The sequence below is a fragment of the Callithrix jacchus genome, chromosome 5 (assembly GCF_049354715.1).
Source record: "Callithrix jacchus isolate 240 chromosome 5, calJac240_pri, whole genome shotgun sequence".
In the NCBI taxonomy this organism is placed as follows: domain Eukaryota; kingdom Metazoa; phylum Chordata; class Mammalia; order Primates; family Cebidae; genus Callithrix; species Callithrix jacchus.
This window is the reverse complement of record NC_133506.1, coordinates 144,762,188-144,776,419: the sequence shown is the minus strand read 5'-3', so window position 1 is coordinate 144,776,419 and position 14,232 is coordinate 144,762,188. Positions and strand designations below refer to the sequence as shown.

The 14,232-nt window shown below is 39.9% G+C and overlaps 1 protein-coding gene across 8 annotated transcripts in view; it reads right to left on the bottom strand.

Moving 5' to 3' along the window:
• Nucleotides 1-14,232, bottom strand: part of ATP8A2 (ATPase phospholipid transporting 8A2) — a 660,345-nt gene that overhangs the window by 488,000 nt on the left and 158,113 nt on the right. For all 8 annotated transcript variants that reach the window (XM_035302377.3, XM_078375201.1, XM_078375203.1 and 5 more), the window contains 3 exons: nt 8,529-8,694; nt 5,823-5,950; nt 4,660-4,737 (listed from right to left, as the gene is read on the bottom strand). In XM_035302377.3, the coding sequence (XP_035158268.1) occupies nt 4,660-4,737; nt 5,823-5,950; nt 8,529-8,694 (372 nt within the window). The remainder of the gene's footprint in view (nt 1-4,659; nt 4,738-5,822; nt 5,951-8,528; nt 8,695-14,232) is intronic.

Sequence of the window (14,232 nt, the reverse complement as noted above, 5' to 3'; positions counted from 1 at the left end):
ACAACTAATGATATAGTCAAAGCATACCAGAATATGCAGAGGAAGCTGCAGTAAGAGCTCTGACTGAATGATGTGCTACTGAATGTTATGCACCATCATTCTACACGTATCATTTGAGAAATGATGGCATGAATTAGCGAGGGAGAGTAATTAACAGAATTGCCTCCAGAGGAAACTCCAGTTTCTCAGTGGTCTTCCAAAGGAGAGACAGAACTTGCTGAGTGCTAGATATCTTCCAGAAATCCCAGATAACTGGTCTAGGGAAGCAGGGTTTTACTGTTGTATAAAACAGGTACTGATTACATAAATCGCTCACTCGGTAATTTTTCTTAATGATATAATATAAACAAATGCACTGAGAAGTTTTTTGAAAACGATCAAAAGGAGTTCACGTTATTAAAGCTCCTAAAGAAGTCCAATACTACATCTAAATATAATATTAGTATCCTAGGGGTAATTAACACTTTAAACAAGTTTTTACGTGCAGAAAGTCTTAGAGGTATGGAAAATTTAGTAGAATCTGCCTTTTAGTAAACAGGGATTCTTTCTGCCTTTGTGTGTGTGTGTGTGTGCGTGTATTTGTGTGTGTATACATACACACACACATATATATAGTTTTTTATAGATATACATATATATTTTTTTTATACTTTAAGTTCTGGGGTACATGTGCAGGTTTGTTACATAGGTATACATGTGCAATAGTGGTTTGCTGCACCCATCAACTCATCATTTACATTAGGTATTTCTCCCAATGCTATCCCTTCCCAAGACCCACAACCCCTGACAGGCCCTGGTGTGTGATGTTCCCCTTCCTGTGTCTATGTGTTCTCATTGTTCAACTCCCACTTATAAGTGAGAACATGCGGTGTTTGATTTTCTGTTCTTGTGTTAGTTTGCTAAGAATGATGGTTTCCAGCTTCATCCATGTCCTTGCAAAAAACATGAACTCATTCTTTTTTACGGCTACATAGTATTCCATGGCGTATATGTGCCACGTTTTATTTATCTAGTCTAGCACTGATGGGCATTAGGGTTGATTCCAAGTCTTTGCCGTTGTCAACAGTACTGCAATAAACATACATGTACATGTGTCTTTATAATAGAATGATTTATAATCCTTTGGGTGTATACCCATTAATGGGATTGCTGGGTCAAATGGTATTTCTTTCTAGTTCTAGATCCCCAAAGAATCACCACACTGTCTTCCACAATGGTTGAACTAATTTACACTCCCACCAACGGTGTAAAAGCATTCCTATTTCTCCACATCCTCTCCAGCATCTGTTGTTTCCTGACTTTTTAATGATCACCATTCTAACTGGCATGAGATGGTATCTCACTGTGGTTTTGATATGCATCCCTCTAATGAACAGTGAAGATTAGCATTTTTTATATGTTTCTTGGCTGCATAAATGTCTTCTTTTGAGAAGTGTGTGTTCATATTGTTCGCCCACTTTTTGATGGGGTTATTTTCTTGTAAATTTGTTTAAGTTCTTTGCAGATTCTGGATATTAGCCCTTTGTCAAATGGATAGATTGCAAAATTTTTCTCCCGTTCTGTAGGTTGCCTGTTCACTCTGATGACAGTTTCTTTTGCTGTGCAGAAGCTCTTTAGTTTAATTAGATCCCATTTGTCTGCTTTGGCTTTTGTTGCCATTGCTCTTGGTGTTTTAGTCATGAAGTCTTTGCCCATGCCTATGTCCTGAATGGTTTTACCTAGGTTTTCTTCTAGAGTTTTTACAGTTTTAGGTTTTACATGTAAGTCTTCAATCAATCTTGAGTTAATTCTTGTATAAGGTGTAAGGAAGGGATCCAGTTTCAGCTTTCTGTATATGGCTAGCCAGTTTTCCCAACACCATTTATTAAATATGGAATCCTTCTCCATTGCTTTGCCTCAAAAAAATTAAAAATGAACATTTTATGATAAGGGCTTATTAAGATTAGCTAATTCTAACTTATCCTTAAAGTTCCAACTCGAAACCTCTTCCCCATGCAAACTTTCCCCACATCCTTAGTTAGGATGAGTTATTGAAGCATCCATGGGGACCCCTTGAACACTTTCAATCCTTGAATTATTCAGGTCCAGTTCAGTGACACCTGCGAACAAATATATACTGCACACTGTGCTAAACTAACAGAGGCAACCAAAGACCTTACATAGGACACACCCACTCCCTCACAGCCTCCACAGAGAAATGGATACTACATCACTCTTATCCCCTATTTTACTGTATTTATGTTTGGAAATACTGTTATGGGAACATAGAAGACAGACTAGCCAAGCCCAGAAAACTGGAAAAGTTCAAAGAGGAGGCAAATTTAGCCTGGTATGCACCAAGAACTCACTGATTCTTACAGATAAGGGAACTGACAAGGCCATTCTAGAATAAGAGAACATAAACAAAAACAACAGCAAATGAGGATTGAATGCCCAAGGTCCAAGCCCTGCTCTAGGTGCTGTACCTAGCTCTATGTGACCAGAGCCCCAAAGGCGGTGGGAGGATTTGCGCTCTGTGCCAAGGACAGTCTCTGTAATAATAATCCATCCTGTTATACTAAGAATTTAAGAGCACTTATATGAATATGAACAATTTAAGGAAAGATAAACATAAAAATTAACTCTAAGTCGTTTCAGAAAATTATATCAAAGAAACAAAATCACCTGCTTTTTTTGTCTACAAAGTTCTATTTTAGTCTACAAACTTGAGCCTCAGTTTTCTGACAATAAACTCAAAAATGATATACAAACCATCACAGAATTCACTTTATCCCTGAGGAAGGGAAAACGAAGAAAGCCTAAGGGAGTTTTCCTAACCCTCAGATGAATGAGCCATGTTACCTGCATTTTCACAGAGGGATGCTGAGGAGCCAGGGAGATGAAATATGGTATCGTTCCTACACCGGACAGGAAAGCTTGGGAAGGCCAGATCTCGACAGACAACCCGGAGTCCCCAGTCTGACACTGAATAACCAGGCATCCTTCAATAAATTACTCCTTTCTTCTCTATAAAATGAAGGTACAACACCCTCCCCTTAGGGTTCCTGGTGGGTTTAAATAGGGTGTATAAAATAAAATAAAAATCTTTAATGGTAATGCATCAAAAAAGGTTAGTCCTTAAAAATCAACAAGTAGGACCTAATTAAACTAAACAGCTTCTTCACAACAAAAGAAACTACCATACATCTGACAAAGGTCTAATTTCCAAAATATATAAGCAACTTAAACAACCAAACAAGCAAAAACCAAACAACTCTATTAAAAAAAAAATGAGCAAAATACATGAATAGACATTCTCCAAAGAAACAAACAAGTGGCCAAAAAAATGTAAAAAAATATTCCACATCACTAATCATCAGAGAAGTGCAAATCAAAACCACAGTGAGATAACATCTCACACCAGTCAGAATGGCTATCATTAAAAAGTCAAAAAAACAACAGATGCTGGCAATGCCACATGGAAAAGGGAACACTTATCCATTATTGGGGGGAGTGTAAATTAGTTCAGCCACTGTGGAAAGCAGTGGAAGATTTCTCAAAGAACTTAACACAGAACAACATTTGACCTAGCAATCCCATTACTGGGTATATATCCAAAGGCAAACAAATCATCCTACCAAAATGACATACGCAGCATGTTTATCACAGCAATATTCGCAATAACAAAGACATGGAATAGACCTACATGTCCATCAACAGTGGACTGGATAAAGAAAATGTGGTACATATACACCATGGAATACTACACAGCCAGAAAAAAATAATGAAATCATGTTCTTTGCAGCAACATGGATAGAGCTGAAGGCCATTATCTCAAGTGAATTAATGCAAGAACAGAAAGTCAAATACCACATGTTCTCACTTATTAAGTGGAAGCTAAACATTGCATATTCAAGGACATAAATATGGGAACAACAGACACTGGGGACTACTAGACAGAGTTGGGGAAAAGGGTTGAAAAACTACTGGGTATGATGCTCAGGCACCTGAGTGAGGGGATCACTGATATCCCAAATCTCAGCATCACGCAATATACCCATAACAAACCTGCACATGTACCCCGAGTCTAAAATAAAAGTTGAAAAAATAAAGTAATTAAATTACATAAACATTTAAAAAGAGGTTATTCCTTACAGGAATTTCAATGTCAGACACAGACACGATGCAAAGCACAACTTAGTAAAGGCAAGAGGAGTTCAGGCATCAAGGAAGAAAAGATACTGTTCCCTAGAATATTCCAGAGAAAAAGCCCAGAACATGTGAGGGATACACGTCCTTTACACTGGTCCCCACATGTTTTGTAGGGTTACTCAATATCTGAGTATCTTAGCCATTGTTTTCCCTGTCATTTCTCCTGATAATACCTTTTTAAGGGTCCCAAATGATGTTGCACTGTATTTTTTATATTACATCTTTCTTTCTTTCTTTTTTACATGTTACTTCTGGGTGATATGATATAGCTGTGTCTTGAAAAGCGAGTAAAAACTGAGAAACACTTATATTTAATAGCACATTCAAAAGTATTACATAGCTCTTCAGATATTCTAGCCATGTTCATGGAGAAGTGTTTTTGCAAAATCTCTCCATGGTTCTTCTGCTAACACTCATGTTCCCTCATGCTCATGTCACCATTTCCAAAGTTCCCAAAGAGACTTTCACCTGCCCAAGCTCTTCATTAAGGTTTGATGTCCTGGCCATGGCGGGAGTGTCATTTCCTATATAATACATATCTGTGTCCTGAGAGAGAGAGAGAACAAGAGACAGCATTTCAGAAAATAGATACCATTAATTCTTCATTCAGATTAACACAGAAAAGAAGCTAAGAATGGGTAATTTAAAGCCCTTTTATTTTAATATAAATGCTCATTTTAAATGTTGGGGTGAAATACAGTGGCAACTAGGATAGAGAAACCCTGCGATTTAAGGGGAAGCATGGAATTAATATACAGAAGATTGGCAGGCATGGTGGCTCATGCCTGCAATCCCAGCACTATGGGAGGCTGAGGTGGGAGGATCACTTGAGGTCAGGAGTTTGAACCCAGCCTGGCCAAGATGGTGAAACCCTGTCTTTACTAAAAATACAAAAATTAGCCGAGCATGGTGGCGCACATATGTAATCCCAGCTACTTGGGAGGCTGACACACGAGAATCTCCTGAACCTGGGAGGAGGAGGTTGCAGCGAGCTGAGATTGCACCACTGCACTGCAGCCTGGGTGACAGAGCATGACTTCATCTCAAAAAAGAAATGTATATAAAAGATTTGGGTTCAAGATGATCATTTCACAACCTAGACTAACTCACGATTCTGACCTTTTTCACAGGATTGTTGTGAAGACCAAATAAAAATGCACATCAAAGTGCCTGCTCTACAAATACTGGCTGCTGAAGCCCACTGCTTAAGCACCGTGGCAATCCTTTAAAAACCCTATCTACATCCTTACAATCAAATCAAGTTGACTGTCACAATGAATTTTGATATGCAAGTGACCACTATAGTAAACACACGAAGGAGGCCTTTTCTTCAGCACTAATTAGATGTTAAAAGCTTCAACAGCAGGTGCAGCTGGATGACAAACACCTGCTCAGGATTCCACCCCGTTATCTGATCAATCTTCACAACAACCTTTTAATAGGCACCACTGCCCTCTCCATTCCCCAGGAACACACTCACTGGTCATCCCTGGACAGTTCTTTGTATGGCCAGTTTAAGCCCCTGGACCTAATGGTCAATGAATATAGTTCTTTTCCGAGTGCTCGGTTAAATGTCAAAGGATGTGAGATAGCATCAGAGAACAGCGATTCGACTCTGCTTTAATACTCACCCAGTTTATGAAAAGGGCTTGAGTGTACTTCACAACCTCAAGAGTCACCAACAGACTGATGGGAATAAGATTGTTGTACAAGATGATAAACGTCAGCAGGTTGTATCCAAAATTATCTGAAGTTGTGTCTGTGGAAAGAAACCAGAGTATCCGAAAGGTGTTCACAACCGAAGTCTATTGGCTTATTTAGAGATTCATGTTAAAATAGTTATTGAGTACCTCCCATATGTCAGGAACTGCGAGTTCAATGGCTGGTTTCTGTAGGAGGCACACAGGCCCCGCAATGTAACCACGCAGCAGGATGCATCTATTAAAGAGACACTTACAGGAGGCTTTCTAGTAGGAAGGCATGGTCACTGAAGGCTATCCAGAAAAAGAAATGCTGGTGTCAAGTTTTGAAGAGAAAAGAAGCAAACTTGAAAGAATGTAGAAAAGAAGACAGGCATTTGAAATGGTTGTAAGGAATGCCTACAACCTCACTAAGGTACAAGTGTATTGGGGATACCTCAAAGAGCTGCAAAGATGGACAAAATTGTGAACAAGAGAAGCAGACAAAGAGAGAGACGGCTTGAACCTAATTAAAGATAAGAGAAGAGATGTCTGGAGGGAACAAGACTCCTAAAGATGGCACAGGGTCCTAGAGGATACAGTCCACCACAGCAGAGGCAGCGTCAGCTCCAGGAAGAACAGAGAATGGGGGAGAAAGAGAGGGGCAAAGGCTCTGGGGGTATCAAGGGGAAGTTCTTTCCTTGACAGCCACGATCTTCTGCTTGAAGGGTAAAGTAGTGAGATCTTCTTAACTTAGCAGAGGCTTAAAGGGAACATTGCAACAGGGTTTAACTGGTATTAAAGCTGCCTGTGAAGGGAACTAGAATGAGAATAAAGGAAGCAGAAGGCTAGGCTTGGAAGGAGCTTGAGAATTGTAATGGCTCCAAAGCACAGTTACTGGGATTTTTTTTTTTTCCCAGAAAATTACATCAAATGGTTGTAGTCTGATTCCATATTAGAGTTCTGGAGGGTGGCTGTGATGGAAAGATAAGGAGCTGGCCGGTAGTTTTACCTTTCCACAATCCTTTTACTTCCTACACACTACCAAACCTTCCGTTGTTCCTGCTGGTTGCTTTTCTTCCTGACATACTACTTTGCTCTCCTGTTCTCCTGTAGAATTAAGGCGTTTTTAAATAGGATCTCTAAGTTCCAATAGTTACAAATATCTCTAAGGTATAAACAAATATATACCCGACAAATTACAAAGGCAAAAAATACTTAAGAAGTTCTCCAGGATGAAAGACGAGATACCAGACAGTAATTAAAATCCACGTAAACAAATAAAGGACACTAGTAATGATAACTCTATAGGTATTTATAAAAGATAGTATAATTATATATTCTCAATTTTTAGAAAGCAATTGCAAAAAGCATCACAAAATTGCATTGTTGAACTCATATGCAGATGTAATACATATGACAGTGCAAAGGAGTGAGGAGAGAATGAAGATACATGAAGCAAAGAAATGATACCAGCTGATAACTCAAATCCAGAGGAAGAAATGAACAGTCCTGGAAATGGTAAATAAATATGTTAATATACAACAACCTTGGCTGCGCACAGTGGCTAATGCTTGTAATCCCAGCACTTTGGGTGGCCAAAGTGCACAGATTGCGTGAGATCAGGAGTTCAAGACCAGCCTGGCTAACATGGTGAAACCTCATCTCCATTAAAAATACAAAAATTAGCCAGGTGTGGTGGCACATGCCTGTAGTCCCAGCTACTCCTGAGGCTGAGGCAGGAGAATTGCTTGAACCCAGGAGGCAGAGGTTGTAGTGAGCCGAGATCACACCACTGCACTCCAGCCTGGGTAGCAGAGTGAGACTCTGTCTCAAAACAACAACAACAACAAACCCTGTCAATATACTTTTTTCTTTCTTCCTTTAGCTTCTTTAAGGGACATAAGATTATATAAAGCAATAAATATAACACTGTACTTTGGAGTTGACAACACAGATAAATGGAATATAACAATGACAGCATCAAGCAGGAGAGGACATGGAGGTACACTGGAGTGACATTTCTATATTTGACTAGAATTAAGTTAGTATTAATCAAAAGTAGATTCAGATAATTTTTTTTTTTTTGAGATGGAGTTTTGTTGTTGTTACCCAGACTGGAGTGCAATGGCAGGATCTTGGCTCACTGCAACCTGTGCCTCCTGGGTTCAAGCAATTCTCCTGCCTCAGCCTCCCAAGTAGCTGGGACTATAGGCACACACCACCATGCCCAGCTAATTTTTGTATTTTTAGTAGAAACGGGGTTTCACCTTGTTGACCAGGATGGTCTCGATCTCTTGACCTGGTGATCCACCCACCTCAGCCTCCCAAAGTGCTGGGATTATAGGCGTGAACCACCGCGCCTGGCCAGATTCAGATAAATTAACACATACATTGTAACTCCTAGGGCAACCACTAAGAAAATACTTTAACACAGGGTTTAAAAATAACCATTTGAGTATGAATCAATTCCCAAATGTGCCCATCTTCACTTCATCACATGATTCTAATCTCATTTCTCCTTGAAAGGCTGGCATTATATACAGTAACCAAAGGGAACAGAAGGACAGCAGGGACACCATACAACAACCATGCATGCAAGAATGTCCCAAGGATGATTTTGTTCCACTTGAATGAGCAACTCACCCTGACACTTACCCATCTTTTTGATGTACCAGTTCTTTTCACCATGAGATCTGTTCCAGTACAGGGCCCCTGCTGAGCTCACCAAGGCCATGACCAAGAGGATGCCAAACAACACCAGGATCTGCACGTTAGTCACCTTCTCAACGTTTGATCTCTTGAGAGGCGCCTTGGTTGAATTCTACACAATGGCGTTGAAAGTCAGTAAGGGTCACAGAACACATTTGGGGAAAGGGGTTGGGGGAAAGGAGGTAAAACAATCATATTTAACAACCGACAAGCAAAAGACTATTTTTTGGCCAAATAATCAATGCAATTCAAAAGTATACCATGCTTCTGAATCAACAGCTAGTTTTAAGTAATGAAGACAACATACTCTACCAGTTTAATGAACACATTCCAACAATACATGATTCATTCTGTACTTCTTATGATTACATCTTAGCATAAAATTGTCACTTTGCTTATCTTAGAACACAACAGGTTCTAAATAGAGTCCAGTTTCAAAGAAATCAGAACAATGGTAATTCAGAGAAATTTAGAAATTCCATATCATAAAATTCTAGAGAAGACCTTCACAGTAACAGCACAACTATACAGTAAATACAGGGAGATATTTCTTTTTTTTTTTTTTTTTTTTTTGAGACGGAGTTTCGCTCTTGTTACCCAGGCTGGAGTGCAATGGCGCAATCTCGGCTCACCGCAACCTCCGCCTCCTGGGTTCAGGCAATTCTCCTGCCTCAGCCTCCTGAGTAGCTGGGATTACAGGCACGCACCACCGTGCCCAGCTAATTTTTTGTAATTTTTAGTAGAGACGGGGTTTCACCATGTTGACCAGGATGGTCTCGATCTCTTGACCTCGTGATCCACCCGCCTCGGCCTCCCAAAGTGCTGGGATTACAGGCTTGAGCCACCGCGCCCGGCCAGGGAGATATTTCTAAAGCACATATTTTTCCTCCTGCAGCCCAGAATTTGAGGAATAAAAAGACATACACGAACACATACATATCAATAATGTAAAACAGAACATTAATAAGTGTCAAAATAAGTGGATGGACAAAAAGTTCAGTTGGAGAACTGTGAATAAGAAGTAGGAGAAGGAAGAGTCATTTTATTTAAAAATATCTGAAGGTAGTGTGGTGGGCAAAGTAATGACCCCTCCCACCAGTGATGCCCACATCCTACTCCTGGGGCACTGTGAGCCTGCTATTTTATTTTATTTTTTGAGACAGTCTCACTCAGTTGCCCAGGCTAGAGTACAGTGGTGTGATCTCGGCTCACCACAACCTCCACCTCCCAAATTCAAGTGATTCTTGTGCCTCACCTCCCAAGCAGCTGGGATTACAGGTGCCCAACATCACACCCGGCTAATTTTTTGTATTTTTAGTAGAGACGGAGTTTCACCATATTGGCCAGGCTGGTCTTGAACTCCTGACCTCAGGTGATCCACCCACCTTGGCCTCCCAAAGTGCTGGGATTATAGGCATGAGCCATGGCACCTGGCCCGAGTATGTTATTTTATACAGCAAAAGGAGCTTTGCAGATGGGATTAAATTAAATTACAAACTGTGATACGGGGAAAGATTATCCTGGATTACCCAATGGACCCAATCTAACCACAGAGTCATCAAAAGGAGAACCTTTCCCAATTGTGCTCAGAGGGAGAGGTAGTGACAGAAAAATGATCAAAGAGATTCCCCTTGGAGGCCTGCAGAAAAGAGCAGCCACCATCTCGAGTTTTAGTGCAAGAAGACTCATATTAGACTCCTGACCTATAGAACTTCAGCATAATAACTCACATATTTTTAAGTCACTAAAACTATGGAAATCTGGAGAATGGTCCAAGATGGCTGATCACTAACATCTCAGGATTGCAGCTTCCAGTGAAAGCGCAGAGATCGAGAGGATGCCACACTTTCAGACAAATTTTTGTTGCTCGCGGAGCAGAAGATTACCAGTGGAGGAGCCGCATGGGTCACCAGCGCCACTCTTCTGGCCAGCGCAGCAGTTTTGCCGGCACCTCGGCGCGGCAGCTCTTGGGGCAGAGTAAACAGGACTGGTTCCCCTTCTGACCGACGTTTGGGGCTCTGGAAAGGCAGAGTTGCCGATTACGGACTCAAGAAGGAAGCCAGACTGGAGATTCCTGGGCGGAAAAGCACCATCAGTCTTAACGCTGCTGTTTTGGCCGGCGCAGTGGGTTGCTCATATTTCAACCCTGGGAATTAACAACTTGGACATCCACTCAGAGACCTAATTTGAAAGTTGGTAATTACAAAGACGACAGGAGGATAAATTTACAATGATGGGAAGAAACTAGTGTAAAAAGGCTGAGAATACTCAAAATCAGAATGCCTCTCCCGCTAAAGAGGATCACAGTTCCTCATCAACAAGGGAACAAGGCTTGATGGAGAACGAGTGCATCCTATAACAGAATCAGACTTCAAAAGATGGATAATAAGAAACTTCTGTGAGTTAAAAGAACATGTTGTAGCCCAATGTAAAGAAACTAAGAACTTTGACAAAAGGTTTGACGAAATTATAATGAGAATAGACAATTTAGAGAGGAATATAAGTGAATTAATGGAACTGAAGAATACAATACGGGAACTCCGAGAAGTATGCACCCATTTAAACACTCGAATTGATCAAGCAGAAGAAAGGATATCAGAGGTAGAAGTCCAACTTAATGAAATAAAACGAGAAGACAAGATTAGAAAAAAAAGGATAAAAAGGAATGAGCAAAGTCTCCAAGAAATGTGGAACTATGTGAAAAGACCTAATTTACGTTTGATAGGTGTACCTGAATGCGACGGAGAGAATGAATCCAAGCTGGAAAATATTCTTCAGAATATTATTCAGGAAAATTTTCCTAACCTAGAAAAGCAGGACAATATTCAACCCCAGGTAATACAGAGAACACCACAAAGATATTCCTCAAGAAGAGCAACACCAAGGCACATAATCATTAGATTCACCAGGGTTGAAACAAAGGAGAAAATAATAAAGGCAGCCAGAGAGAAAGGTCAGGTTACCCACAAAGGGAAGCCTATCAGACTTACAGCAGATCTCCCAGCAGAAACTCTACAAGCCAGAAGAGAGTGGGGGCCAATATTCAACATCCTTAAAGAACAGAACTTTCAGCCCAGAATTTCATATCCAGCCAAACTAAGCTTCACAACTGAAGGAAAAATAAAATCTTTTATGAACAAGCAAGTACTCAGAGATTTTATTACCACAAGGCCTGCTTTACAAGAGCTTCTGAAAGAAGCATTGCACATAGAAAGAAACAACCAGTATTAGCCTTTCTAAAAATATACCAAAAAGTAAACAGCATCAAAATAAAGAAGAATTTACATCAACAAATGGATAAAACAGCCAGTTAACATCAAATGGCAGTAATCCTTAATTTAAATTGACTAAATCCCCCAATCAAAAGATACAGCCAAAACCCAATGGTATGCTACATCCAGACCCATTTCACATGCAAGGATACACAAAGACTCAAAACAAAGGGATGGAGAAAGATTTACCAACCAAATGGAGAGCATAAATAAATAAATAAATAAAAAGCAGGAGTTGCAATTCTCGTATCTGATAAAATAGAGTTTAAAGCAACAAAGATATAGTGGTAAAAGGATCAGTGCAACAAGAAGAGCTAACGATCCTAACACCCAGATACATAGAGACTTAGACTCAATGAGACAGAAAATTAATAAGGATATCCAGGACTCGAACTCAGATCCGGAACAAGTAAACTTAATAAATATTTGTAGAGCTCTCCACTTTAAATACACAAAATATACATTCTTGTCAATACCACATCACACCTACTCATAGGTTTAAATGAAACATTGATTAGCCATTATTAATACCCATTTTTTTTTAGAATAAAGCAACATTTCCATTCTCTCTCCCTCTTTTTCTTCCTCTTTCTTCCTCTCCTTCTCTCCTTTTTTTTCTTTCCTTCTCTCAAAAAAAAAAAAAAAAAACTATGGAAATCTGTCACAGCAGCCAGAGGAAATCAGTACAGTAATACAGCTGATGGAGGAAGAAGACACTGAAGAGAGGAAAGCCACAGGGGAATTAATTATAATCCATTCCAGAGGTGAAATAATTCCTGAATTAAATCAGAAGCCAGGAACTGGACAGGGAGAGGTTTGCACAGGAGTACCAGCCTGCAGGTCTCCTTCTACAAAACATGGGCCCGGGCTACTAAGAGACAACACTGATTGAACAAATTCAGGTGATCTGAAAGTTTCTAAGGCACTAACCATAAAAAATGGTACCTTGTACCAAACTGAAGTCAGCCTTCTCCTTCACTAGTCTCAATTGATCTAGTGATGAAAATGTCTCCAAAGATAAGAATACAAATAAAGTCACAATGTGAAAATGAAATTGAGATGAAAACATGAGGCAATTCACTCCTAAGCTCCAAGAAAAATTTATACCACATCACTGAAGTTGTTATACGAATTCTATTGCTAAACTAAAAGTACTGTTTCCCCTTGGTATTCTGTTGGGGTAGAGGGGTTGGGGGGTTGCACTGGTGATTCTGAAAAGCTAAGTCCTTTAAATATCTAAACAACACAGCAGCTTTTTCCTTTATTTCTACTTTTTTCCTTTTTACTTTATTTCTCTAAATTATTCATCCTTTACAAACTTAAAAAAAAATTCCTCAGGAGTCTAAACCAAAATCCATTAGTAAACACCAACTTATCATCAATCAAAATATGATACCAAGGTCAACTGGGACAACACATCCACATCTGGCCTCATGGTAAGAGCCAGCAGGCCAAGTCCAGGACCGTGCATCCTAACTCTTAAAAACTAAGCATGATCTTATCATTCTTAATAAACATTTACTAAATGTACAGGCAGGAAAAAAATGATCATAAACTTCAAACCTCATTTCTATGACCCCATTTATTATTGACTTCTGATCTTTTTCAGTGGTTGAATTCCAGCCAATTAGGAGGACTAGAAAAATGTATCTTTCATCCAACAGAAGAGGAATTATCCCAAAACTTCAGGCTTCAACACATGCACTTTGTGGAAAGCCAACCTCAGCCTACTCACTCCCACTTCGTGAATATTTGTACTTGCAATGATCAATGGTGAGCTTCTTTTTTTTGTTGTTGTTGAGATGGAGTCTCACTCTGTCACCAGGCTGGAGTGCAGTGGTGTGACCTCAGCTTACTGCAACTTCTGCCTCCCAGGTTCAAGTGATTCTCCTGCCTCAGCCTTGTGTGTAGTTGGAACCACATGTGCACAGCACCATGCCCAGCTAATTTTTTGTATTTCTAGTAGAGACAGGGGTCTCACCACAATGCCCAGGGTGGTCATGAACCCCTGAGGTCAGGCAATCTGCCCACCTCAGCCTCCCAAAGTGCTAGGATTACAGGTGTGAGCCACCACACCTGGCCCAATGATGAGTTTTTAATGTTAAATTCCTACAGGCATTATAAGTTCTTCTGTAAAATTCTTAAAGAACCTGGCTACTTCAGTGTAATGGAATTATAAATAGAAACAGGTCAAAATGTCAGATTTTGAAAAAGCTGAAATCCGACATGAATCTGAATTCTAGTTAGAACAGCTGTCCCCAACCTTTTTGGCACCAGGTACTGATTTCATGAAAGACAATTTTTCCACAGACTTAGATGGGGATGATTTTGGGGTGATTTAATCACATTATATTTATTGTGTACTTTAATTCTATTAC